This window comes from Emys orbicularis, chromosome 9 (assembly GCF_028017835.1).
Source record: "Emys orbicularis isolate rEmyOrb1 chromosome 9, rEmyOrb1.hap1, whole genome shotgun sequence".
Taxonomy (NCBI): domain Eukaryota; kingdom Metazoa; phylum Chordata; order Testudines; family Emydidae; genus Emys; species Emys orbicularis.
Genome location: NC_088691.1, coordinates 56825350 through 56852882, shown reverse-complemented (window position 1 = coordinate 56852882; position 27533 = coordinate 56825350). Strand labels below are relative to the sequence as shown.

At 43.4% G+C, this 27533-nt stretch overlaps 1 protein-coding gene across 1 annotated transcript in view; it reads left to right on the top strand.

Annotated features, from left to right (window-relative positions):
• The first annotated feature begins 525 nt into the window (after window positions 1–525).
• Window positions 526–27533, top strand: part of PCCB (propionyl-CoA carboxylase subunit beta) — a 66293-nt gene continuing 39285 nt past the window's right edge. The window contains exons 1-6 of the mRNA XM_065410758.1: window positions 526–732; window positions 7649–7768; window positions 11458–11526; window positions 18545–18601; window positions 20550–20663; window positions 25108–25218. Of these exons, the coding sequence (XP_065266830.1) occupies window positions 526–732; window positions 7649–7768; window positions 11458–11526; window positions 18545–18601; window positions 20550–20663; window positions 25108–25218 (678 nt within the window). The remainder of the gene's footprint in view (window positions 733–7648; window positions 7769–11457; window positions 11527–18544; window positions 18602–20549; window positions 20664–25107; window positions 25219–27533) is intronic.

Genomic DNA, 27533 nt, shown 5'->3' with positions numbered 1-27533 from the left:
TTGTTGACTCCGCAGTAAATTAGGCGAAGAAGCGCTTGGAGTAGCTGCAAAGCTTCCCTCCCTCACCGACAGACCTTGGGCTAATAAAAGTTATTCCCTCACCCACCTGCTCTCTTGTAAATTAGGTGATGAAACGTTTTGCTCCAGCAAATCAGCCTTTTCCCGCCGAACGGACTGGATCCGACGGGCGGGGAAACAAAGGGCTGCACTTCAGATCCCCAGCGTCCCGCCGGGCTGAGTACGGACGCCTGGGCCGTTGGTCGGCTCGGCCGGCTGAGAGGGAGTGTGGGGCTGGCCCGGCCAGCGCAGCGCTAGGAAGCCGGGGCCGGGCCGCTCTCACTGGCCAGGCTGGCACGTGCTGTCTCTGGCGGGGTTGCTGAGCTCGTCAGGGCGGCGAGGCGGAGTATCAGACAGCGCTGCCCTGCCCCGCCCCGCTCATCGAGGCCCAAGCTGGGCTGCTGCGGCCTTTCCTCGAGCCTGGCCAGGGGCGGGCCCGTGCGGTCTCTTAGGCGGCCGGCCGCGCGAATGCCCCGCCCTTGCGCATGCGCCGTGCTGCTCTCAGCCATGGCAGCGCTACGACTCTTGCCCCGGCTCCTGCCGGTCTCGCGGACGCGGCTGGTCCGATCCCGCTCGGCCGGCGCCCCCGGCTCCGTGCCCGAGCGCATCGCCGAGAAGCGCCGCGCCGCGCTGCTGGGGGGCGGCCAGGCCCGAATCGATGCGCAGCACAAACGGGTGAGCAGCTCCGCCGGCCTGGCCTCCCCCGACACAGGCGTAGCCCCCCCGCCTGTCCCTGATCCCCGCCGGTACCCGTGGTCCTGACACCAGCCCCACCCTGCCATCATCCCCTCCCCCGCGCCAGACTCTCATCCCGCCGCTCCCCCCCGCCCATGCCTGACCCTGATCCGCGCCGGTACCCCTGGTCCTGACACTAGTTCCCCCCTCTCCCCGCCGCCAACATCGCCCCTCCCTTCCCCGTGCCTGACCTTGGTCCCCAATAGGGTGACCACACAGCAAGTTTAAAAATTGGGACAGGTGTGGGGAGTAATAGGTGCCTATATAATACAAAGCCCTGAATATCGTGACTGTCCCTATAAAATTGGGATATCTGGTCACCCTAATCCCTGACGATACCCCCTGGCAACCAGCCCCCCCTGCCAACACCGTCCCCCCCCCCCGATCCTGTACCTATTCCTCCCACCCACCCCCAGCACCTGACCGTAATCCCTGACAATACCCCCTGGTCCCTGACACCAGCCTTCCTCTCCAGCCCCTGATTCTGGCCTCCCCTTCTGGACCCTGAGAACAACCCCACTCTCATATACCCCTGGCTTCCCCTGACACCAACCCTTTTCTCCCCCAATCTGGTCCCTGACACTAGCCCACCCCTGAGACTGCTTCCCCTCCCACCAGCCCCTGACACCACCAACCCCTAAGATTGATTTGCCCCCAATTCCTTCCCAGTCCCCTGACCTTATCCCCCACTGCCTCTCCCTGACACTGACACCCCACCCCCGCCAGTACAGACACTGACACCCCTGCAGCCATCTCCTGATGGCTGTGACCCCTTCCTGCACTGATTCCACCCCCAGCCAGGCAACCAGCCCTGACCTTCTCTGGGACCAATGACCTGCCCCTGTATGACTTAAACCCCCTATCCCCAGCTTGGCAGTGTCCCCATGGGGCTGGCACCCCTATCCCTGCCAATGGGGTCTGGGTGATTGGCTCTCTCTTAGAAGGATGGGCTATGGGGGGACGGGTCTCCACTTGCTCTCACTGGAAGAGGTGCTAACAGGGGGCTGAGTTCTCAATGGACTCCCTGCCATTATGTCCCCAACCCACTTTTTTATTAAAGAATTGTAGCAGCACTCCCTCCAAACATAAGACTGCAGAGGTCAATGCAGAAAGCCTAGTGGCATACAATGTGAAGGACACAAATAGTCAGATCTGCATTAAGGAGCATGTTCCACAGGCAGCCCTTTTCTTAAGTAACCCTAAAGTTGCCAGCACAGTTTTGTTTGACCTTAACAGAGAGTTTCTATCAGGAACGTTTTTTGTTGGTACCACCAATACTTGTTCATAACAGGTTTCACTGTACATATTCTGCTGATGGAGGCCTTCGATGAGTTACACTGCTGGACCTGTGTTTCGGGGTTTAAGCCACTATGACATACTAGGGCACAATCCAGACTGATGAGTAGCTATTTCACCACTGGACTGTAACCTGGAGTGCCCTTTACAATGCCTTGCTGCTGTAGCTTCCAACTTGGACTGCTAACAAGAACCTCCAGCATGGAAATTACTCTCGGCTATGTCTGGTATGTGTGCTGCAGCCAGCCAGCCGACTAGCCACACTGGCTTTTACCAGCCTTAGTTATGCTGCAGGGTGATCCCAACATATCACCAGTCCCAGATCTTCCCACAGAAATGTTTGTCCTGTACTGCCCAGTCCTCTCCTGAAATCTGTTATTCCTTGAAGGAAAAACAGAACCTAAGTTGAGACTTCACAGTTGATGAGTCTTCTTAGATATGGTTTCCCTTTTCGAGGAACTTCTCAAGCCCTGTGAGAGCATGCAGAAAACCCCTTTCTTGGATGTACTCATGTCCAAGGATACTTAACGCTGGGTTGCCTCATGGGAGCGTCTAATTTGATCTGATCCATGGATACTGGGAGCCACAGACTTGGATGGCTGAATTTTTTTAGTCTTAGCCACATCATTGAAGAGAGGCCAAACCTTGTTCATGAGGCAGGCCATCAGAATGGTCATAAATGTCTTGAAGTGCACACACCTTTTCCTGTACAGATTATACTATATGTTCCTCTCTGCTCAGAGAAATCTGAGATCTGATCTCATTAAACTCCCTGCAATCTTTAGTGCTACTTTCCACCCATATAACCTAATCTGCCCTTCCAGTATAATTTATAGCCAGGAATGATGGAATCCCATTGATTATTTTGTTTCTCATTCTGCTATGTTTCAATATTGTTTATTATGTTTCGGTCATCTTCTATTGTCAAGCATTCCATTTTACCTGTGTTTGATTTTAAGTTTCTCGAATTGTTGTGTAGACATTGTTTTATTTTTGACCGTGTACCTATTTCTACCAAACTCCTTAGTTTGGCACCCTGTTTTCAGAATTTTCCTGTTCCTGCTTCAGTTCAGCTGTAATTTCTGATCAGTCCTTTACTGGGTGCAGAGCTACATTTGTATTACTGACAACCCTAACCAAATGCCCTTGTCTATCTTGTGTCATCATCGGCTATCCCTCAATACGAGGATGATATCTGCCAGGGGGAAAAGTCATTGATGAGACTTAAGATGGCTGAGGAGTCCAATTCATGCTTTATAGGTTTTTCCACATATGTGACAAGTGGTTGCTTGGAAAGAGCACATCTGCTGGCTGGGATACTGTAGCTTTTCCTTCCTCCTCTGCTGTTTCTCGGCCTCTTGAGCAAGGCGATTGTCTTCAAAACCGCATGAGGGTTGATGTGTGATGCAGTGCCACTGCAGTCTTTTTCCAGTCAGCTCTTCCCAATTCATGATCACGGTCTCCTTTCTTAAGATATACTTTCAGGGTGTTCTTGTAGCACTTCCTCTGTCCCCCATGGATTCTCTTAACATGGCTAAGTTGAGAAAAGAGAATGTGATTCAGAAGACAAGTATCAGCCATCTGCACACAACGACCAGCCCGATGTAGTTGATGTTTCATAATCTTCGCCTCAACATTGGTGATGTTACCTCCAGAGAGAACACTGGCATTGGTGTGATGGCCTTCCCATCTGATACAGAGAAGCTTCCTAAGGCAGCGCTGTTGGTACCACTCCAGATGCTTAAGATGGCTTTGATATATCACCCATGTCTTGCACCCATAAAGAAGAGTGGGGATGACTACTGCATTGTAGACCAGGATCTTAGTTGCCATCCGCAGATCTCTGTCAATAAAGACATAACGGAGCAATGTTCCGAAGATATGCTGGCACAACAGATCCTATGTTCAATCGCCACATCAAGATTGGCTATCTGGGCTCAGTGTTTTCCATGGTTTCACCACTGATTACAATTTGTGGGAGAACGGGGGCAACTTGTGCTGGGGCAGGCTGGTGGAGCACCTTAGTCTTCCCAGTGTTGAGGGAAAGTCCCAGGCTATGATAGTGCCTGAGAAGCGATCTAGGTGGGTTGCAAGTCAGCCTCAGTGTGCGCGAGGATAGCACAGTTGTCCCCATACTGAAGGACAGTAATAATAGTCCCGGTGACTTCAGTTTTAGAATCAAGACATCACAAATTGAAAAGCAGGCCATCCATGCAATACTCAATCCCAATTCCAGAAGAAAGGTAGTCACAAATAAGAATCAAGATTATTGCAAGATAGATGGAGGGGAAAAAAGGCTGGGACAATAACACAGCCCTGTTTAACACCAGTACGGATGGTGAACAGGTCCGTCTCCCATCCATTACAGTGACAGTGCTGGTCATCCCATCATGAAGTAGCCTGAGAACATGAATGAACTTCAATGGACTACTGAACCTAGACAGCACCTTCGATAATGCTTCATGATTGATTGAATCAAAGGCCTTAGATCAATAAATGCCATAAAAAATGGCTGGTGTTGTTCTCTACACTTCTCTTGGATCTGTCGTGCAACAAAAATCATGTTGGTGGTGCCCCGAGACAGTCTGAAACCACACTGGGATTCCTGAAGGACGTCTTCAGCAAGAGGGAGGAGACAGTTCAAAAGGATGCGAGCAAGAATCTTCTTGGCAATGGAGAAGAGGGAAATACCTTGGTAATTCCTGTACATTGACTTGTCCCCGCTATCTTGTGTACTGTTGAGTTGATTGGGGGGGGGGGGGGGGGGGAGGCTTCAGACCCAACAAGGGATAAAATGTTAATAATAGGCACCCACTGTGGAACTGGAAGCATGTCAGGGAATGCTACCCATAGAAGCCCTACGCCTATTCCTTTTTGCTCACAGACAGTTGCTGCTTGATTTCAGAGATGGGCTCTTGCAAGTTAAGTCTGTATTTTTATCTAGTCAGAACAAATCACAAGGATTGTCCTTCCCTCACCCCATTAGTCAGCTGGACTTGCTTGCAGGCCTTAGAAAGACTAGCTCCAAGAATGTAGGTTTATTTAACTTTCCAGGAGGCTAATTCAGGTAACACTGATGCTTGGACGATACTGATTGGTACCAATCTTGTCCCAGACTTTGCTTTGATAAATCCTCTGATTTTCCTCCTCAGAGGATCTAGCTAGTCATGCTGTGCTTCTGTTCTGTTCTTACACTGCCCTCCAGCCTTTCCTGCTGGCTTTGGTTCCTCCAGGGCAGCCCCTACTCTCCAGGGAATGGCTGGCTTTTTCAGGGCATGCAGTGCTGAAAGCCCAGTCCTTTTGGCTCTGGATAACACCCTGCTGTGGCCGGGGCAGACTTTGCTGAGTACCTCCATGTTATCCCTTTACCCTGACACCAAAACTGAGAAACCCACTTGCTTTGCTTATCTCTGGGAAAGAAGGATCTAGACCAGTAGTTTAAAGAGTCAACAACATGAAATACTATTTTGAAGGTTCACATGATTTTTCTTTTTTTATGTATCAATTTAAGAAATCAAAGGTGAAAGCCCTGGTCTACACTCAGGGCTGCCCCCAGGGGGGTGCGGGGCCCGGGGCGGAAGTGACAGATTTGTCTCTTCCGGGACCTACCACGCCGGCCAATTGCACCGTCCCGCAGGGCCCAGAGCGGTTGCCCCGATTCACCCTACCCAAGGGATGGCTCTGTCTACACTACAAACTTATCTCGGTATAACTGCATGACTCAGGGATGTAGAAAATCCACATCTCTGAGTGACACAGTTATGCTGACGTAACGTCCAGGTAGACAGAGCTATATTGATGGAAGGACTTCTCCCATCGATATAGCTACCGCCTCTTGGGGAGGTGGAGTACCTACACTGATGGGAGAAGCTCTCCCGTTGTCATAGGTAGCATCTTCACTAAGCGCTACCGCATCACTGTAAGTGTAGACAAGCCCATGTAGTGTCCCTTTATGCTAATACTTTGGGGCCAAGGTTTTCAAAAATCTGCAGCTGCTGGGTACTTAGCACTTTTGATTTAAAAAAAAAAATCAGTCACTTGTTTAGGAGCAAAGTTACAAAAGTAGGAGACTAACTTTAGGGTCCTCGTAACAGGGGACACCTCTTGAGCACCTCCTGCCTCTGCATCTGGTAGTGCAGGTCTTTTCCTGCTCCTGGTGGTCCCTGTAGGTTGTCAGCTTTGCTAGGCACATCTCTAGCAGTTCAGCCCTCCAGCCAAGTCACACAGTCATCATGAAGGAACTCCTTCCAGGGTAGCAAAGAGTTCAAACTGTCATCCCTCATCAGGGTCTTCAGCCCTGTCTCTGGGCCCTTTAAATCCCACCCTTCCCTCAGGCTTCTGAAAAAGCTTTGTCCTCTTATCAGCGTTTAGACCATTTTCCCAATGGCCAGTTGGGCAACCCAGTTGGGCCACCCACTACTCCTTGTCCAACCCAGGGACCCTATAAACAACAGTCACATACTGCTTCCTTTAATTGGTTGCTGCTACATTCCCTGGGCCTTTTCCCCACTGGTCTCTTTTACCTCTAGTCATTAACTTAGGGCTAGAGCTCTTAGGTTCTCATGCTCCTAGGTTTAACAAATGCTGCCCATCAAGTTCCTTTAACCAGAGCAGAGCACCCTTTCTTGCCCTAGCCTGGGACTGACTTGCTTAGGCCCTGCAGCACTTACCTTAGCCTGCTGGGCTCTGATAGGCTGCATAGAAACAGCCATTCTAGGCAGAACCAGGGGACCCACCTTCACTGCTCCTCCCTGGGACATTAGGGCCTCCAGGAGGGTGCCATGAAGGGCCAGGAACACGCTTCACACTCCTGTTTTGGAAAACCTTGGCCTTGGCATTTGGGGGGGGGGGGGTGAGGGGGGAAAGAGCTTCACAATAGTTGATAACTACCTGGCATTGTTACTGAGCAATGGATCTCAGTACACCTGAACAGCTTATTGGACTCTACCAGCATGTCAAATGCTTTGAATATACTAATGCCAAAAGGAGGAGAGAGATAAAGAGTAAAGGTCTGTCTGAAATACAGAGATGAGCCATCCAATTCTTTCTCTCTGTCTTTTTGTTTTCCTCTTTTGTTTGTTTGTTTGCCCAATGTTGTTATAATTGTGATAAATGGTTTGAATTGGGTTAGTTGTGAAATGATTCCTTCCATGTGCTTTCTTCCATTAGAAAAATAATCCTAACATCAAAATAAACTGCTCAGAGTAAACAAAAACAGTCACTATACCACACAGCTTTTTAACAAGACCTCTCAGGGAGCACCACCTCTGTCCTGATGTTCCCTCTAGTGATAATGGGATTCACTTTCCAGCTGTCTGTTTTCTGTTTCCAGTTTATTTTGCATTGTGTTTGCCTTAACTGATATTGTGATTACTTTCCTTATTTTAAATATTGTGGGGAAGGGGTGAGGCACCTGCTTAGTGAAACAAATATGGGGATGCTTCTGGACTCTTTGATAAATATTAATCCCCACGTGTTTTCTTTTAGTGGTATTAAGTTATGTCTTGCAGGATTTTTAACCAAATGATGGTCCTGTTAAATGTTGTTTGCTGCATTTCAGGGAAAGCTGACAGCGAGGGAGCGAATTCTTCTGTTGCTGGACCCTGGCAGTTTTGTTGAGTATGACATGTTCGTGGAACACAGATGTGCAGATTTTGGGATGGAGTCTGATCAGAATAAGGTATTTCTGTTCAGTATCTCTCTTGTGCCATTTAGTCCTTATGGTGATAAATTGTTCTTCTTATCTAGTGAGGGCAGGACAAGAATTAAAGGGCTTCAATTGCAGCAAGGGAGATTTAGGTTAGACATTAGGAAAACTTCCTAAATGTAAAGGTAGATAAGCACTGGAACAAATTACCTAGGGAGATTGTGGGATCTCTGTCATTGGAGGTTTTAAGAACAGGTCAGACAAACGCCTATCAGGAGTGTTTTAGATAATACATAGTCCTGCCTCAGTGTAGGGGACTGGAGTAGATGACCTATCAAGTTCCCTTCCAGTCCTACAGTTCTATGGTTCTTAGGATTCTGTGCTCTAGCCCAGTGGCTCTCAACCTTTCCAGACTACTGTACCCCTTTCAGGAGCCTGATTTATCTTGCATACCCCAAGTTTCACCTCACTTAAAAACTTACAAAATCAGACATAAAAATACAAAAGTGTCACAGCACACTGTTACTGAAAAATTGCTTACTTTCTCATTTTTACCATATAATTGTAAAATAAATTGATTGGAATATAAATATTGTACTTGCATTTCAGTTTATAGTATGTAGAGCAGTATAAACAAGTCATTGTATGAAATTGTAGTTGGTACTGACTTCACTAATGCTTTTTATGTAACCTGCTGTAAAACTATGCAAATACCTAGATGAGTTGATGTACCCCCTGGAAGACCTCTGCATACCCCTGGTTGAGAACCACTGCTCTAGCCAACCCACCGATTCTCAAACAGACTTCCTGCTTCTGATAGACTTTGCAAAGAGTTTCTTGGTATTTGTCTTTATGTGTTTGGTTGCTTTTCAGATTCACTCTTTGCGTTCCTAATTTCCATTTTACCTGCTATAGTTATGTTCCTTTCTGTTGGCTTCACTTGCGTTGATTTTACATTTTTTGAAGGATACCTGTTTGCTCAAATAACCTCTTGAATGTTGTCTCAACTTCATAATTAGCAGCTCCTCAAACCTCAGTGGTTAGAGCCCTGGCAATTGGTTACATTAGAAACAGAAACATAGGCGAACAAACTTTTGCATTTATATTGGGCTTGATGAAATCTGTGGTCTGTTTTGCAGGTCAGGTCATAATGGTCCTTTGTGGCCTTAAAAATCTATGAAATGTGCATGTAAACCCTGGTAATTACTGTGGTGAGTGGTTGGTGAATGAAAATATGACAAAATGGAAAGTGTCCAATTCAATGTATGCACTTGTCAGATATGTGAAATAGTGTATGTTGTGGTGTATATGAAATAAATTAAAAAAATTAAGAGTACATGTTTGCTACAAGTGTTTTAAAGAAAGTCAAACAGCTAGCCCTGGTGGAAGCCACCAACTTAGCACGTTGAACTGGAGTTTGTTGAAGTGCTAAACCAGCTTTTCACAGCAGTAGCCTCTTCGGCAGGTGTAGAGAATCAACTTCTCTGTAGGAGAATAACTAAAAAATAGAAATGCAAACCAAGATTGAAATCTATTATTTAGATCAAGATTTGCTGATTTAAAGTGTGATTACAATTGGTGATTTATATCACTTTGATTTAGATCAGGGCTGAGCAAACTATTCTCCTGCCCTCTCCCTCCCGCAGCTCCCATTGGCCAGGAAAAGGGAACCACGGCCAATGGGAGCTTCAGGGGAGGTACTCACAGGCGAGGGCAGCGCACGGGGCTCTCTTCCCCAGGGGCCGCAGGGACGTGGGGCCAGGGCAGGCAGTCAGCCTGCCTGCGCACCGCTGCCACCCCGGAGCCACTCCAGGTAAGTGGCGCTGGGCCGGAGCCCGAACCCCTCCTACACCCCACATCCCAACCCCCTGGCCATAGCCCCCTAACCCCCTGCCTTGAGCCCCCTGCCACACTCCAAACCTCGTCCTGCATCTCAACCCCCTGGCCATAGCCCCCAACCCCCTGCCTTGAGCCCCCTCCTGAACCCCAGCTCCCTGCCCTGAGCCCCCTGCTGCACTCTGCACCCCTGCCCTGAGCCCTCTGCCACACTCCACACCCCTCCTGCACCCCAACAACCCCCTGCCCTGAGCCCCCTCCTGCACCTCGCACCCCTCCTGCACCCCAACCCCTTGCCCTGAGCCCCTTCCTGCACACCACACTCCCTCCCGCACCCCAACCCCCTGCGCCAGCCCTATGTTCATGGCCCTGCATGCAATTTCCCCACCCAGATGTGGCCCTCAGGCCAAAAATTTGCCCAACCCTGATTTAAATCAATCCACCCTGGTATTAGAGCAACGGTGTCAAACTCATTATGTGGTGTGTACTTAATTATGGTCTGGGGTATGAATTTAGGACTGGGTACTCCCCTCGGTCCACAACAGATTACCAATGTCAGTGGAAGGTTTATACCAGAGACCAAAGGGAGTATGTGGCATTTATATAATAACCATTAGTTAGTGTTTATTAAATATATTGCAGTAATGCCTAAAGGCCGTATTCTGTAGTTCCTTTACTCCACAGACAGACTGTGCAAATAGGTGGATTTAAAATCTGCAAACCCACAGTCTGCTGTCCATCATCAAAATGTCTCCCTGGGTCCTGGGCAAAGTTAAGATGGTTTGTGTATGTGACATCCAGCTTAAGGCACCTAGAACTGTGAGCCATTGCGTAACCCTTCTGCCTCAGCAAGTGAGTGCTTTGTGTTGCTAAACTGTGTCTCAGCTCCCTGCCACACCAGCTTGTCTGCGTTGCTAGCAAACTCTTCAAGACTCAGCCAATCTAAACCTTGCCTTGCAGATAACTATCTGAGAGCCCCAGTTCCTGAGTGCTGCCAAGACATCTTCCTGCAGTGTCCAGTCCCTCTCACTGGACACTTTCAGAAATGATTAGGTTTGCTGCCTCCAAAGAGACAGAGCACACGCCAGCTGTTAGGTTAACCCTGTCTTCAATACCCAGTGCTGAGATGATTTTGTAATAGAAGAAGAAGAAGTTTATTAGCGAAGAACAAAGATTTAAGTCACACCAAGCAAGGGAAAAAAGCTTGATAGCTTTTTAAACATATATGTAAATGTTCTTTCATTGTCCTCTGCCAGCAATCCAGCCAATCAGATAGGTGAATCCCATTCCTTTGTCTAGAGTAAGCGTATGACATAAATACTACCTCCCAAACCTATTTAAGAAAATATTTCCAGCACACATATATCATCTTTTGAATACAACCTGTACATGCATCACACAGTGATTTTCAGGATGTGGCCAGTTTATGTATGGTACCTTACGTGACACCTTTTAGATACATGTCATGACAACAGTGTGTTGAGGAAAATGAGTGCATCAGATCTGATATGGGTTACAGTATGGTGGTCCCTCAGCCAATTGGCATTGATGGGTTCCTAGGGTCACAATGTGCCCATAACTATGTTTCCTTACGTTCTAATGTTACGGGGGTTTTTTCAGTGACACCTTAACTTTTTTGAAGTTTAAATAAAACTACAAAGTTCTCAACATTTTTTCCGGATTAAGTTTTATTTATATTATAGTAGAACTCCAAATGTCCTTATCAGGATTGGGGGATGTTAGTGCCCAGCACAAACACAGAGGAAGAGACAGCCCCATTCCCAGACTAACAAATATTTTGTCTGTGAATTCAGAAGACGTTGACATAATTTTTTTAATGAACTTATTACTGTTCTGACCTATGTGTCCTTTGCTCTTTCATGCAGTATCCTGGAGACAGTGTGGTAACTGGCCAGGGCCGGATTAATGGGAGACTGGCTTATGTCTTCAGTCAGGTATTCTTTTGCTTTGTGTCAGTTACATGTTGTGAGCTTGACCTTTCAAACTTGCTAATCTTTTGTAGATTTTGTCTAAATTGTTTGTCTTTTAGCATATTTAAATTATGTAAATTGTCCCTCGAGTTAATATTGTTCCAACATAATAACAGTGTGTTAATGCACAACATTTTGCAACACGTGGCAGCAGGGTAACAGAAATGTTCTAACAATGTGTAGCAATGGGTGAGGGGGCGGTTAGGCAAGGAGAGGCTTGCAGTGTTGATGATAAACTCCATTGTGTGAGAGATCAGATCAGGAACATGAGTGGTGAGAATTTGGCCTAGAAGATGAGGAGACTGATGTTTATGGAGGACAGAGAGCTAATGGGAATCTTTCAGGATGAGGGAACTGTTATCACCAATGGGTAAGAAGGCTTGATGGTGATACTTTAACAGACTGGAGTTTTGAGATGACTTGAGTTAGGAGTTTCAGTAATCAAGGCATTAATTCATGATCAAATGATTGAGCAGTGCATGGTGGGCTAGTGGCATGTGCAGGATTTGACACTGATCCTGCAATGGGATCTGTTTGGATGGACCGCTAAACCTTCATGGAGCCCTGTCGAAATCAGTGGGGCACTATGAATCACTGCAGTCTGCCTGCTCAAATCTGATTGCAGGATCAGGCCTTGTGTTCGTGTAATAGCTGGAATTTGGGATTGAGGATGCTCAGGCAAACTTGATTGCTTTTCCAGTTAGAACAACAACAATTTGTTAAAGGGACTACAGTAGATGGAATATTTGGATTTTTCCTTGAAAATATTTTTTTATTTAGGTATAAAATACCAGCTTTCGGCCTCTGAGGCAGTGTTTTGATTTTTTTTCTCATCGTTTTTGCAGCAGTTCTTAGTGCTACTTTCTTCTCAAACTTCATGGCACACCCTCATATCCTGAGATTCTTCAAGGCAGTCCTAAGGAAACCTCGTAGGCAGCATCTTGTCTTAGTGGAATCTATTGTATTAATTTAAATGGAATAAAGGGGCCCAAAGTGTCAAAGGTGTTAACATAACCCAGTTACTGCCCAACATTAAATAGTGTTAAACAAAGTTCAGGGTTTGGTATACAGAGATTTCAGCCTGCTTTGTATCAATGTAAACACACTATATTAAAATCCTTTTAACCTGTAAACAGTTAAAGCATTTAAAATGTGAAGTATTAAATAAGGCTTTTATTTTAGCAACATCCCCTTTTCCCTTTCCCTTTAGCTGGAGAGGTTTTAGAAAGAAGAAACCCCTTTGTTTGATAATGTCTTAAATGCTATTTAAAATGGTAATAACTGTCCTTTTGGGGCCAGGAGAAGAAGTTAATTGAAATGGGCTGAAGTTGCTGCTACTACTGTTAAAGTCCAATCTCATTTCCTAAGAAGACAAAACAAGACAAGCACACACAAGAGGGGAGAGAAAAGAGAAGCAAAGATAGAAAATTGCAGCTTTGGTCTTTGGAGTGAGTTGACTCTTGTTTGCAACTTCCTGCTGCAAAAACATAGGCACAGTACATGGTCTTATAAGCCACTCTGAGACCTGACAAACTTGTACCAGTCCTTGAATTTATCAGTAGGCCTTTTTATTTGGAATAATGCGGTCTTTCTGTCTCACCTTTTGCACCTTTTTCCCATCAGTATTTGTTGTGATAGTTTATTGTGACATTTTATGAATTTACACTCACTTTTCACAGTTGAGCTCGCAATTAGGGTGAATTATGTATCACAAAATAATCCCTCTCTTTTATGAACCAGTTTTGCCTAGGATCAGACATTGGTTCATAAAATTACAATTACAAAAATAAAATCCTGATTTCATTTTAAGCATCTAGAAAAAAGGAAAAGAAAAAGGTACTTACCGTATATACTCGTTCATAAGCTGAATTTTTTTAGTAAAAAAGGGAAGCACCAGAGAAGGGGGTCAGCTTATGAACGGTATAGAGAGGGAGAGATGGGACACAGCCCCCCCCCTCCCCCCCCCCCCCGAGCATGCTACGGCCGCGCCACCCGGCCCGGCCCAGCCTGCCAGAACATGCTGCAGCCGCGCTGCCCGGTCTGGCCCACCGGAGCAGCCTGAGGCCGCGCTGCCCAGCCTGCAGGAGCAGCTCCAGCCAGGTCAGAGACATCCTCCCCTGGCCCTCCCCAGATAAGGTGGGAAGGGATGGGATGGGAAGAGTGTGGGGGTCCCGGGGTAGGGGTGGGGTCATGTGGGGGATGGTCACAGGGGTTACTCCCCTGACTCGCAGCTTCTCCCCTGCCAAAAAATTTCCTCACCAGTTGCTGTCCCGGCCCGTCAGGGTAAGCAGCTGGCGCGCCGGTACCAGTAGCGTAGCTTGGGGGGGAGCGGCTGCTCCCCACTGAGCACATTCCCCAAAAGTGGCACCTTTTTAATTTGTACACTCACCCCAGCAGTCCGGGTCTTCGGCAGCAATTTGGTGGCGGGTCCTTCAGCCACTCCAGGTCTTTGGCGGCAAGTCCTTCAGTCTTCAGCGGCAAGACTTGGGTTTTTCTTTTTTTTTTCTTTTTTTTTCCTCTTCGCTGCTTCAGCGCTTTTTTTTAATGTGTTCACTCCCCCTGCTGGTAAAACCTGGCTACGCCACTGGCCGGGACACTTTGTTTACTTAGGTTTACCTCGGTGCCTTCGGCTGCTCGAGGTAAACAAACCATCTCAGCCCACCAGCGGCTTATCCTGATGGCCCGGGAACCAAAGTTTGCCAACTCCTGAATTATAGGGTCGGCTTATGAACGGGTTATACAAATTTTCCATTTTTACTTATCCATCTTGGGGGGGTCGGCTTATAAACGAACCAGCTTATGATAGAGTATATGTAGTTATATTTTACCATTTGCAAATTTCTTATTCCAAAACTGGGCTTTAGAAATTTTACTTGATTAAATATTACAAAAAGTACAGTTAAGACTTTTAAATGTTAACGGAGCTTAAGAGCTTACAACTCACTTTGTTTGTCTCTAAAAACAAAACTTAAAACTGCTCCTGTTATATGTTTGTAAGATGTTTGAGAACAAACCAGTTCTTATTATTTCCTTGGCTGTACATCCAGGATGGGTAAAGATGAAACCCCTCCCCATGATTTTGTTTTGCACTGCTTACATAGTTAAACCTGTACATTTACACAAACTGAAAATTTTATGCACCTAATGGTTAAAATAGCTTGCTCGGAGAAAATTTTTAGCCCGATGACATTTTTAGCTAAGTGCTTTAAAAAGAAGCAACAAAATGATTTTCTTTGGAACCACTTTTGCATTCATGAACTATTTGCAACACCCAAAGGAGGTACAAATTCTCCAGCTTTTTAGTCTGTTACAGTCCTTGCCCACCTGTTTCACCACCAACGTTTGTGAGGACAACATGGCCATTGTAGCACCTCAGCCTATTATGGAGATATAACCTGCAACACTAGCACTGTGCTGTGTTACGTGCACAAAACAGCTACAGTTATTGACATCAAAAACAAAACAGGGAAAAAATATAGCAAATTGCTAAACCAAAAACAGTCACAAAAAGGTTTGGTGCTGCAATAGTCCTTGGTTGTGGTGGTTTGAAATTTAATTTACAATTAATGCAGATGGCATTTTGTTAACAATGGGGAGAAGGAGGGTTACCCATGGAGTTGTTTTAGTAAAGATCTGCTTTAGCAACTTAATCTTTAATATTTAAAACTTCATTTTTGCTCCTTTTTTTTTCCCTCTTAAAAATATCTTTTTATTAAACCTTCTAAACTATTACTAATGACAGGAACAACAAACTTTAAAAGAAAAGAAAAAAACCAAAACAAAACATTTGTTAAAATATTTAAAAAAAAAAAAAACCTGAACCTTTAAAACAATTAACAATTTAAAACAATTTTTTTTAAGTTAAAAACATTAACAGCTTACTTTGAAGGCTTATTTTAAACAACTTTAACACATTTAAGGATTTTAAACAAGCTTTTATTTTAAACCAACTTTGAAACCTTTGCTTGTTTGCAAAGGTGCCCCCTTCTCAGCATGTATTTAATCCTTTAGGCTTACTCAGGGACAGCAAAAATGTTGTATTAATTTAGATGGAATAAAGGGGCCCAAAGAGACAAAGGTGCTAACATAAGCCACTCACTGTCCAGCATTAAAGTGCGTCAAACAAAGTTCAGGGTTTGGTATAAAGAGACCTCAGCCTGCTTATTACCATGGCAAATACACCATTAAATATCCTTTTAACAATTGTTTTAAAGTTTGGGTTTTTTAAAACCTTCTAGTGTCCTAAGAAGACAAAACAAGGCAAACATACAAAAGAAAGAGAGAATAGTAAAGATAGAGAATTTCAGCGTCTGTCTCTGGAGTTGACTCTTAGTTGCAATCTTACTGCTGAAAAAACACAGGCACAGCACAGGCTCTTAAAAGCCACCCCAAAACTTGGCAAACTTGAACCAGCATCGAGGTTTTTAGGGCATTGCTTTTAGTTGCCTCTTCCAGGTCACAGGCTTACAGCAGTATTGCAAAATATAGTCTTATTAGACTCTTACTAGACAGAAGGACTAAAGAGATGGCCAGGAAAGAAGAAAAAATAAGGTTGGGGGCGGGGGGGGAGAACACATGGAATAGGGAAACAGTTGCACATCCCAGATGGTGTTTGGGATTCAGCTGGAGCTGGTGGGGGTGGCAAAGTCATTTAGGTTCCTTTGGTCTGGTCAGACACTTTTCAAACTTGGGACAAAAAAAATCCAGAGTCCCAATAAATGGTGGAGATGGCAGCCATAATGGTGAAGCTCGCTCCAGTAGCTAGTTTTTCTCCCCAAAGCCTCTTTCTTTAAAAAACCCCCAAAGGGGCAAAATATCCCGTTCTCCTCATTATTTTGTCCACCTATTCAACCTAGTTTTCGACACCCATTTTGGCTCATTAATTTTTGGTTCCACATTTTTCTTGTTTACCAATCATGGTGTCAACACAGTCCTTGAGTTATATCATGAGGCCTTTTTGTCTAGATTAATGCAGTCTTTCTGTCTCACTTTTGCACCTTTTCCCATCAACGTTTGTTGTGATAAGTGATTGTGACATCTCGTGAATTTACAGCTAATCTCACAATTAGGGTAAATTTGTAGGCCCAATTATCACAAGAAGTCTTAATCTAGTTATAAAAGCATTGACCAAACCTTAATTGTTGTCTATATTTGACAGTGAAGATAAACTATCACTGTAACAGGCCAGGCCTTCCTTGGGTATCCCCTCGTGACAGGAAGTTGCCCTGCAGGCTCCCAGCCTCAGTCCCTCCCCCAGGGTCCCTCCCAGTACTTCTCCAACACACTCTCGGGCTCAGAACACCTTTGTCATGGGGTAGTTGATTATTATACATGTCTCAAAGACATTAGTAGTGAATTCCCATCTTGTAACTCAGACAGCTCTGTCTCAGCAGCCTTTTTCACTCTCAATCTTCCTTTAAACTGAGCGATCCTGGGCTTATCCCCATTGTGCTCTAATGGCATTCAAAGGTTCAAATGAAGCAATAACACAACCAATGGCTGCCTGTCCTGGGCTTAATAAGACTCATGTCCATCCTGGGTTGTTTCCCAGCTCCCTGCCACACTTCTGGCTCCAGAGTCTCCATCTTGTGCTGTCCATGCCTCCCTGCTTCTGGTCTCTCTCTCCTTTTTCCTAGCTCCCAAGCCTCCTTATGTAGCTCCTGTTCCCAGGTGCTGTCCCTCCACCTAACCAGGACCAGCCAGGGTGCACCTGTTCAGTCAGAAGAGGACTGAGACCCTCTCCATTAATGGGGCTCAGTCACCCTGTGATAATTACCTTAGCCAGAACAGTCATTGCTGTGCGAGCTTGGGCAAGTCACTTCTCTCTGTGCCTCTGTTTTCCCTTTCCGACTTTGTTTGACTTGTCTTATTTAGGTTGTAAGCTCTTTGGGGCAGGGGCCATATCTTGCTATGTGTGTTTACATCTTGCTGTTTCCTAGTGCAATAGGGGCCTGATCACAGCTGGGGTCTCGAGGTGCTACTGTAATACAGACAATGATAGTAAAAGAGGAAAAGATACTCTTGTTGAATGGGAGAGAAAATAAAAGCAAGGGAGACACAGTACATTCATTAATTATTTTTAATGTAAAGTTTAATGGTATAATACACACAAAATAGATGTCTGATGTGCGAAAAGTTGTATTTTTGAGGAAAACCAAGAGCCTGATTAATAATCAAGGTGGTGAGGAATGGAGATGGGAAAGCAAAATAAAATAGAATGGGAGGGGAAACACGGGTGGAAATACAGTGGGATGGGGGGGTGAAGAGTTTGCTTTTGCATCATGTCTTGGGGCCTGAAACTCTAGTTACGTCCCTCTGAAACTGACGTGCAGGTAGTCATTTTTACTGAACTTTCTAGGCGTGGGGAAACCCTTTCTTCATGAGCAACACAAGTGTGATCCTTGATGCTGTTACAGGGAGTGAAGTCAAAGATGAGATCCTTGCTCAACTCATCTCTCACACCTAGCAGCAGTATAGGATTGTGCCTGTGATAGTCTGGCTCAGACTGTCTCCATAGCTCAGGTGGGGAGTGGGAAACTGACTAGCTTATGTCAAGTAACACTGCTGCTTCTGCTGGCTGTTGGGAAGACACTGTACACGGGAACGGCAGAACTGGAGCAGTCGCCTATAGACTTGTCCTGACAGAATTAAAGTTTACTGTTCAGTAGCAACAGTTCACATCAGGGTGAGGCAAGTTTTCAGGTTGATTTGAGAATTGTTTTCTAGAATGAGGATACCACTAGAAAGCAGAGGTCAGCCTAGGCTGCATGAATCTCAGAATGCAAGGTCAGATTCTGATCTCACATTAGTTCTATGCCAGAGTAACTGTTACTACTGATTTATACCAATGTAACTGAGAAAGAGGATCAGGTCTCAAGTGTATGACCCCAACACTATGTAGAAAAGACTAACGCAAGGATATAATTTTATTTGGCAATTGAACTGTTTCTAGGCGCAATTTTAAAATTTGTTTTTCTTCCAGGATTTTACTGTATTTGGAGGGAGTTTGTCCGGTGCTCACGCCCAAAAGATCTGCAAGGTAAACATTTTAGAGGAGAAAAGAGCAAGTTGCCAATGCCTCTCTGGCAATATGTTGTGCTACTTCCTTGAGTAACCAGATCTGAGAATGGCTTGGACCAGGATGGATAAAAATCAAAGTTTAAAAAAAATAAAATGAAAAAAAGACCGATTTTTTTTTTTTAATTTAAATCGGATTTTTGGATAGGTTTTTTCCTCAAAAAGAATTTTATCTAAAGATAGTTTTAATTAAGATACATTATAGCTCAAAGATATCTCATCATGGAATAGGGAGATATAAATTCTAATTCTATAGTATGAGACAATATATTCAGGTAATGTTTAAGAAAAGTTTTGTAAATGAGTTCCAATAGTTCATGGATTAGGTACCCAATCTTATGGGGTTCCAGGGGCTTCTGTATAGATTATTTAGGTTAATCTTTCTATCTACCCAATGGAACTCAATGCTCAGTCTAGAAGATACCATCAGAGATGCTTAGTTCTCAAACTGTGGATTTGTGTCTTCAGAGGTAACATGCTTGTTAACAGCAAAAATGTTTTTAAATAAATAAATAATATATAGAGGTGAGAAATAACAGACCTCAACTCTGTTGTCCCTCTGCAAATTTGTGTACACAGAGTCAATCCCTTACCTCTCTCTAAAAGTGCAAAGTTTCAAAAAGTTCAATGAATAGAAGATTGTTGGGGGCAGAATAGATCTGGACAAGGAGAAGAAGTCTGGAGATAAATGTGAGAAGCGAGGGACATATGCTTGTTTTGTTAAAATATTATATGTTTGCTGTTGAAGAAAAAAATCCAGAATACATAACGTTGTTTTAGTTAAATAAAGCAATTTAAATGTCTGTCTGGTGATGTTCTCCTCCTAATACAGCATGGCAAGAAAATCCTCCAAATATTAATGATTGAATTGAATTGGAGATAGTTCACCTCCCAATGACTTCATAAATATCTGCTTCAATTACCTTTGGTAAATGAAATAACCAAACAATCATTCATTTTCTGATATAGCTGTAAAACGAATCTGAAAAGTTTTCAAAATAAATCACTGTTTAAAAATGTACAGTGTGTATCTTCTAAAAATGAAACCTAAATCTATCTCTCAGTTGTAAAGAATATGTATTAAGGTTATAACAACCAACAAGAATGCACTTTTATGTAGAAAACCATGATTAAATTGAGTCTTCCTGACTAATGATTTAAATCATGGTTTAAATCAATTTGATTGAAATCAAATCCACCCTGGCTTGGACTCTGCTTTATGTTGTTAGCAAGTTGAAAGTTGCTGTCACTGCTTTGGGAATCAACTGGCCCAGAATACATCACTGCTCTTATTCAGCCCTTGCCATTTTCTATTTTTGTACATTATTTCTTTTCCTGGTCAGTTCCTAATATAGTTAAAATTTATTATTCACTTCTCCCTTGTGCGTGTTTACAACATGGGGTCTAATTACATGATCGTGCCATATTTATTGCATAGGCTGGGCAGTGAACACTGCAAGGCAGTGTGTACGTAGAAGATAAGGCAGGGGGCTCTTGCATTCAGCCCAGGTTGGATGATGCACTGTGAGGCAGGGGACTCTCACGGAACACTGAGGATAAAAATATTGAACCACTGACTCACTGAATGTGAACCATTTAATTTGCATACAGAACGAGACCAAAGGTTGTAACTGATCATGTAATTGAATACTATGATAATCCATACACCAAAGGGCAGAGTTAAGGTTACACAAGCGACTTTAATTGTGGCATTCCCTGACTTTTGGGCAGTTCCCTTTGTAACTTCATAATTTTTGTGTGGAATATGTAGTAATTTTATTTTGTTGGAGGTTTTGGTGGGGCAAATGCACAATAGTAAGTTTAATTTACCTGTGGCGATTTTCAGCTTGAGCTGGGCTGGTAGTGATTGTTCATCTTGTCTAATCAGCAGTTTGTGTGTTTATCTCCAGATCATGGATCAGGCTGTCATGGTTGGGGCTCCTGTAATTGGGTTGAATGACTCTGGAGGAGCCCGTATCCAGGAAGGAGTAGAGTCTTTGGCTGGCTATGCTGATATCTTCTTGGTAAGTGGCCTATTAGATGAGATCTACTGATGAAAAACACTATATAAGATTTGTTATTATTATACAATGGATTTTTAAATTAGAAGAGAGGAAGGGACAATTTACTAAATATAATAAAATACCTTCTGAGTCACATTAAGGTCTAGATTCCCATGTATATGCTGGAATGTAGGTCAGAAAAGCAGAACTTTCTTTAAATGAGACTTACTCCTGGATCTCTGCTCCCTCGTATCATACAGGTGGAGCTAGCCTAGCTGTTAAGGCTTTGTTCCCTAGCTTGGCTGTGCATGACACTCCCTAATCATCATTGTGCACATCCTCACCTCTGACCTGGAATCTAGTCAGTTTCTTCTTGTTCATAGTTATTGAATACAAATGTGGCAAGGAGCATCTTATAGCAGACACTCTTTCAAGTGCCTCTGTAAACGGTAAAAGCAAAGAGATGCAGGAAGAGACATTCTACAATATATTAGAACCAAGAGGAAGACCAATGGGGGGAGGGGGGGGAACAATAACAGAAAATGTGAAAATGGCAGAAGTGCTAAATGACTTTTTTGTTTCAGTTTTTACCAAAAAGATTAGGAGTGATTTGACGTCTAACAAAGTGAATACCAGCGAAAATGAGGTAGGATCAGAGGCTAAAATAGGGAAAGAACAAGTTAAAAATTACATAGACAAGTTAGATGTCTTCAAATCACCAGGACCTGATGAAATACATCCTAGAATACTCAAGGAGCTGACTGAGATGATATTTAAGCCATTAGCAATTATCTTTGAAAAGTCATAGAAGACGGGAGAGATTCCAGAGGACTGGAAAAGGCCAAATATAGTACCAATCTATAACGAGGGGAATAAGGACAACCCGGGAAATTAGAGACCAGTCAGCTTAACTTCAGTACTCAAAAAGATAATGGAGCAAATAATCAAGCAATCAATTTGCAGACACCTAGAAGATGAGGTGATAATTAACAGTCGGCATGGATTTGTCAACAACAAATCATATCAAACCAACCTAATAGCTTTCTTTGACAGGGTAACAAGCCTTTGTGGATTGGGTGAAGCAGTAGATGTTGTATATCTTGACTTTAGTAAGGCTTCTGATGCTGTCTCGCATGACCCTCTCATAAATAAACTAGGAAAATACTACCTAGATGGAGCTACTATAAGGTGGGTGCATAACTGATTGGAAGACGGTTCCCAGAGAGTATCAGTTGTTCACAGTCAAGCTGGAAGGGCATATCAAGTGGGGTCCCACAGGTATCAGTCCTGGGTCCGATTTTGTTCATCTAAATCTTCATCAGTGATTTAGATAATGGCATGGAGAGTACACTTATAAAGTTTGCAGACGATACCAAGCTAGGAGGGGTTGCAAGTGCTTTGGCGGATAGGATTAAAATTCAAAATGAACTGGACAAACTGGAGAAATGGTCTGAAGTAAATAGGATGAAATTCAGTAAGGACAAATGCAAAGTGCTCCACTTAGGAAGGAACAATCAGTTGCACACATACAAAATGGGAAATGACTGCATAGGAAGAAGTACTGCAGAAAAGGATCTGGGTGTCATAGTGGATCACAAGCTAAATATGAGTCAACAGTATAACACTGTCGCAAAATAAAAAAAGCAAACATCATTCTGGGATGTATCAGCAGGAGTGTTGCAAGAAAGACACAAGAAGTAATTCTTCTTCTCTACTCAGTGCTACTTACGCCTCAACTGGAGTATTGTGTCCAGTTCTGCGCGTCACATTTCAGGAAAGATGTGGACAAATTGGATTAAGTCCAGAGGAGAACAAAAATGATTAAAGGTCTAGAAAACATGACCTATGAGGGAAGATTTAAAAAATTGAGTTTATTTAGTCTGGAAAAGAGAAGACTGAGAGGGGACATAACAGTTTTCAAGTACATAAAAGGTTGTTACACAGAGGAGGGAAAATAATTGTTCTTCTTAACCTCTGAGGATAGGACAAGAAGCAATGGGCTTAAATTGCAGCAAGGGAGGTTTAGGTTGGACATTAGGAAAAACTTCCTAACTGTCAGGGTGGTTAAGCACCTGAATAAATTGCCTACGGAGATTGTGGAATCTCCATCATTGGAGGTTTTTAAGGGCAGGCTAGACAAACGCCTGTCACAAATGTTCTAGATAATACTTAGTACTGCCTTGAGTGCAAGGGACTGGACTAGATGACCTCTCGAGGTCCCTTCCAGTTCTACAATTCTATAAGAGGAGTTTGAAGTAAATATGATGCAAGTACTGCCCACATCTGAAAATACATGACAAGTTCAAATGAGAAACACAAAATGCAGCTTGAGAGAGTACCTCTTTATATTCAGTGGTATCACTCAATAACAGACCTAAAAGTGGCAATTCTTCCACAAAAAAGCTTCAAAAACAGACTCCAACGTGCAACTGCAGAACTGGAATTAATTTGCAAACTGGATACCATCAGATTAGGCCTGAATAAAGACTGGGAGTGGTTGAGTCATTACAAAACCTAAACCTAATTTCCCCAATACTAATTTCCGCCTACTGTTACTCGCACCTTCTTGCAGGGGGCTGGGCTCGATGACCTTTCAGGGTCCCTTCCAGTTCTATGAGATAGGTATATCTCCATATTTTTTTGTCAACTGTCTGAAATGGGCTACTCTCATTACCACTTCAAAAGTTATTTTTCCTCCCTTGGTATCCTGCTGTTAATTAATTGTCTCGTTAGACTGACCTTACACTTGGTAAGGCAACTCCCATCCTTTCATGTATTTATATTTGCTGTATTTTTCCACTCCATGCATCTGATGAAGTGGGTTCTAGCCCACAAAAGCTTATGCCCAAATAAATTTGTTAGTCTCTAAGGTGCCTTAAGGACTCCTCATTGTTTTTAGTGGTATCTGAGTTGAACATGAAACCATTGAATGTACCACCACTATAGAAATGAAATTGCTATGTACCATCGAACCAGATACCATTGAACATAAAATTACTATCAAGATGAAATTACTGCATACAATGGGATTCTGTAGAAAGAACAGCTTGTCATAACACAATTCAACATGAGATTGCAAATACTAATCGTAATCCACAGTGCCCATCTGAGTATTGAAAAGTATAAGAGCAGCTCATGATATGTCCTATTCTGGATAGGCATGAATGCTGCCATCAACAATAAGTTATCAGTGTTAAATCCATGATCAGTACAGGAATTTGAATGTAACTAAAACCACTAACACAGAGATTCCTGATTGCCCTGGGTCCAGAGTTGGTGCACATCTCTATTTCTAAGACCATAAGAATTGCCATTGGTGGGAAAGGCTCTGCCAACTCCCCACTGCTGTAGCCCTTCTCCTCCAGGGGGAATGACTCTGGTATCTCCCCTCCGCTGGAGCATTTCCCCACCACAGGGAAAGACTTGCCGCAAGGGAAATGTTCTGAATAGGGAGAGGCAGCGGGAAAAGGCTCTGGCAGTGGGGAACTGCTGAAGCCTTTCCCTTCTGCCTCCCCCCTGCCAGAGCTCTTCACTGACACACGGTAGTGTGGATGCAGCCTTCTTTTCACTGCAGCATATAGCCACAAATACCCTACACTATGCTGATAGTGGTGTGTAGTGTAGATGTAGCCTTAGAGTGACAGGATTCAGTGTGTCCTCTTTTTGTTTTATTTTTCCTCCTTTTTCTGTTACCTGCAGCTACAGCCTGGGCCACCCACATACATACATTGCTTTCCACTGTCTACTGCCACCATACCCCACCCAGTATAACCCACTCATCCAGCCCTTCAATAGACTTACTATAGGATAGGAGCCACTTTTTGAAAGGCCTCACACAGTGTCTCAGAGCTGGGCCTCCTCCTGCAGACCTCGTATGCCCATTCGATTTTAAGCTTTTAGTGCTCATGCAAATAATGAGAAATGTGGAAACCCAAAGGGTTTCTGCTGAAAGTGTTTCAGCAGAGCCCAGCTAGTGCCCCATACCAATATGAAAATATTGCTGATGCTTTTTGAGGAGGTGACAAGTTTTGGCTTATGTGGTGGAGGGATTGATGCCAGTACGGTGGTGGTGTAGGGAGAGGTGGTCAGTGGGGGAAGGTTGCTAGTGACTAAAACAGCTGGTCCTATAATGAGGGGTTGAGCTTTGTCCAGAATACAGGTGTGTGGATCCTGCATGCCAAGGAGACAGAATTAAAAGAAAGGATGGCACAGAAAACTCTTTAGCCATTCCTCACATCCAGAAAGGCTGTCTGCATCTCCCTTGTCATTTCTTTATTGTAAAATTTAGTGTATTTGAGAAAATATATGTTCCTCTCCTGCCTGTCATTGGGTATTCTTGTGGAATCTTTCTAAATCTTATGACTTTCTTTTTCCTTCCCTTTGACATGTGACTATTAGAAGCTTTTTCAGGGATTTATGAATCAGGAGATTTTTATTATAATTGGTTGCTTCTTTTCTCTTGCAGAGAAATGTTCTGTGCTCAGGAGTAGTCCCACAGATCTCCCTCATCATGGGTCCCTGTGCTGGTGGAGCAGTCTACTCGCCTGCTTTAACAGATTTCACATTCATGGTGAAGGTAAGTGTGACCCTAAGAACCCCTCAATGCCAACTGGCAAAGGGTTCACTGTTCTGTAACAGCAACTCCTAACAAGCCTGACAAATTCACTACACCTAGCACACTGCTTTCATAGTATTTGTCCATAAAGACTGACAAGTGAGGTTTTTAATAAAAGTCACAATTACACAGGTCATTAATAGCATTGTGAAATGTATGTACAAATACTGTGTAAGAAGGGATGTGTGTGTTTGAAAAAAAATATAAAATATGTTCCTCAATGTCTGAATCAATGCAGAGTTGACAAACAGGTTTCTGCCAGACAAAGGATATATTCACCTGTCTGCCCTGGTTCACATGTAAATTAAGCATTGTAAGCCAACACAATGGAAACCCCGTTTGCATACAAAGTCATCATGAGGATGTGAAGTCACTATGCAGTCAGCACACCAGTGAATAAACCTCAAAGGTCATCTTGACTCAGGGGACAAACAATGACGTTGGGAGGGAAAGGCAAAAAGACACCCATTTATCCTGCACCTGAGAAAGTAATCAGTTTGATTACAATCATGAAAATGGGATCCCAACCAGCCTTAGTTGGAAACACTGCAAGCAAGTTTTGGGTGAGATTCATAGATTCTAAGGCCAAAGGGACCATTGTGATCACCTAGTCGGGACCTCGTGTATAGAACAGGCCATAGAACTTCCCCAAAATAATTCGTAGAGCAGATCTTTTAGATAAACATCCAATTTTCATTTAAAAATTGTTAGTGATGGAGAATCCACCATGACCCTTGGTAAATTGTTCCCATGATTAATTACTGTCAACTTAAAAAATATACTTCTTGTTTCCAATCTGAATTTCTCTAGCTTCAACTTCCAGTCATTGGATCGTGTTAGACCTTTCTCTGCTAGACTGAAGAGCCCAATATGAAATATTTATTCTTCATGTAGATATAGACTGTAATCAAGTCACCCCTTCACCTTCTCTTTGTTAAGCTAAATAGATTGAGCTCCTTGAGTCCATCATTAGAAGGCAGGTTTTCTAATCCTTTAATCACTCTCATGGGTCTTCTCTGAAGCTTCTCCAATTTATCAATATCCTTCTTGAATTGTGGACACCTGAATTGGACACAGTATTCCAGCAGTGAACCAGTCCAAATAGTAAAATAATCTCTCTAGTCCTATTCAAGTTTTCCCTGTTTATGTATCCCAGGGCCTTATTAGGTGTTTGGTCACAGCATCACACTGGGAGCTCATGTTCAGCTGATTATCCACCAGGACCTCCAAATCTGTTTGAGACACTTCTTCCCAGGATAGCATCCGCCATCCTGTAAGTGTGGCCTGTAGTCTTTGTTCCTAAATATATACTGTAGAACCTCAGAGTCACAAACTGAACCAGTCAACCACACACCTCATTTGGAACTGGAAGCGCACAATCAGGCAGCAATAGAGACAAAAAAAAAAAATACAGTACTGTGTTAAATGAAAACTACTAAAAAAAAAAAAAAGGATTAAATTAAAAAATATATATTTGACAAGGAAATGAAACTATTCCTGCACTTACTTGATTTAAAATAAGATGGTTAAAAGCAGCATTTTTCTTCTGAATAGTAAAGTTTCAATGCTGTATTAAGTCAATGTTCAGTTGTAAACTTTTGAAAGAATAACCATAACATTTTGTTCAGAGTTACGAACATTTCAGAGTACGAACAACCTCCATTCCCGAGGTGCTCGTAACTCTGAGGTTCTACTGTACATTTACATTTAGCCATAATAAAATGCATATTGTTTGCTTGCGCCCAGTTTACCAAGCGATCCAGATCAAACTCTGTCAGTGACCTGTCCTCTTCATTATTTACCACTCCCCCAATTTCTCTCTCATCTGTAAACTTTATCAGTGAATGATATTTTCTTCCAGTTCATTGATTTAAAATGTTAAATAGTGTAGTGCCAAGGACCAATCCTTGTGGGACCCCATTGAAAATATACCCAGCTTGATGACAGTTCCCCATTTACAATTAAATTTTGAGACCTGTCAGTTAATCAGTTTATAATCATTTTAATGTGTACCATGTTCACTTTTTAATCAAAATGCCATGCAGTACCTAGTCAAATGCCTTGCACAAAGCTAAGTATATTACGTCAATGCTGTTATCTTTATCAACCAAACATGTAACTTCATAAAAAAAAGATGTCAAGTTAGTTTGACAGGATCTGTTTTCCATAAGCCCCGTTGATTTGCATTAATTACATTACCCTTCTTTGGTTCATCATTCATCAAGATGAGACTGCTTTTGGACAGATGGTTAGCATGTTAAAATTTAGTCTCTAAA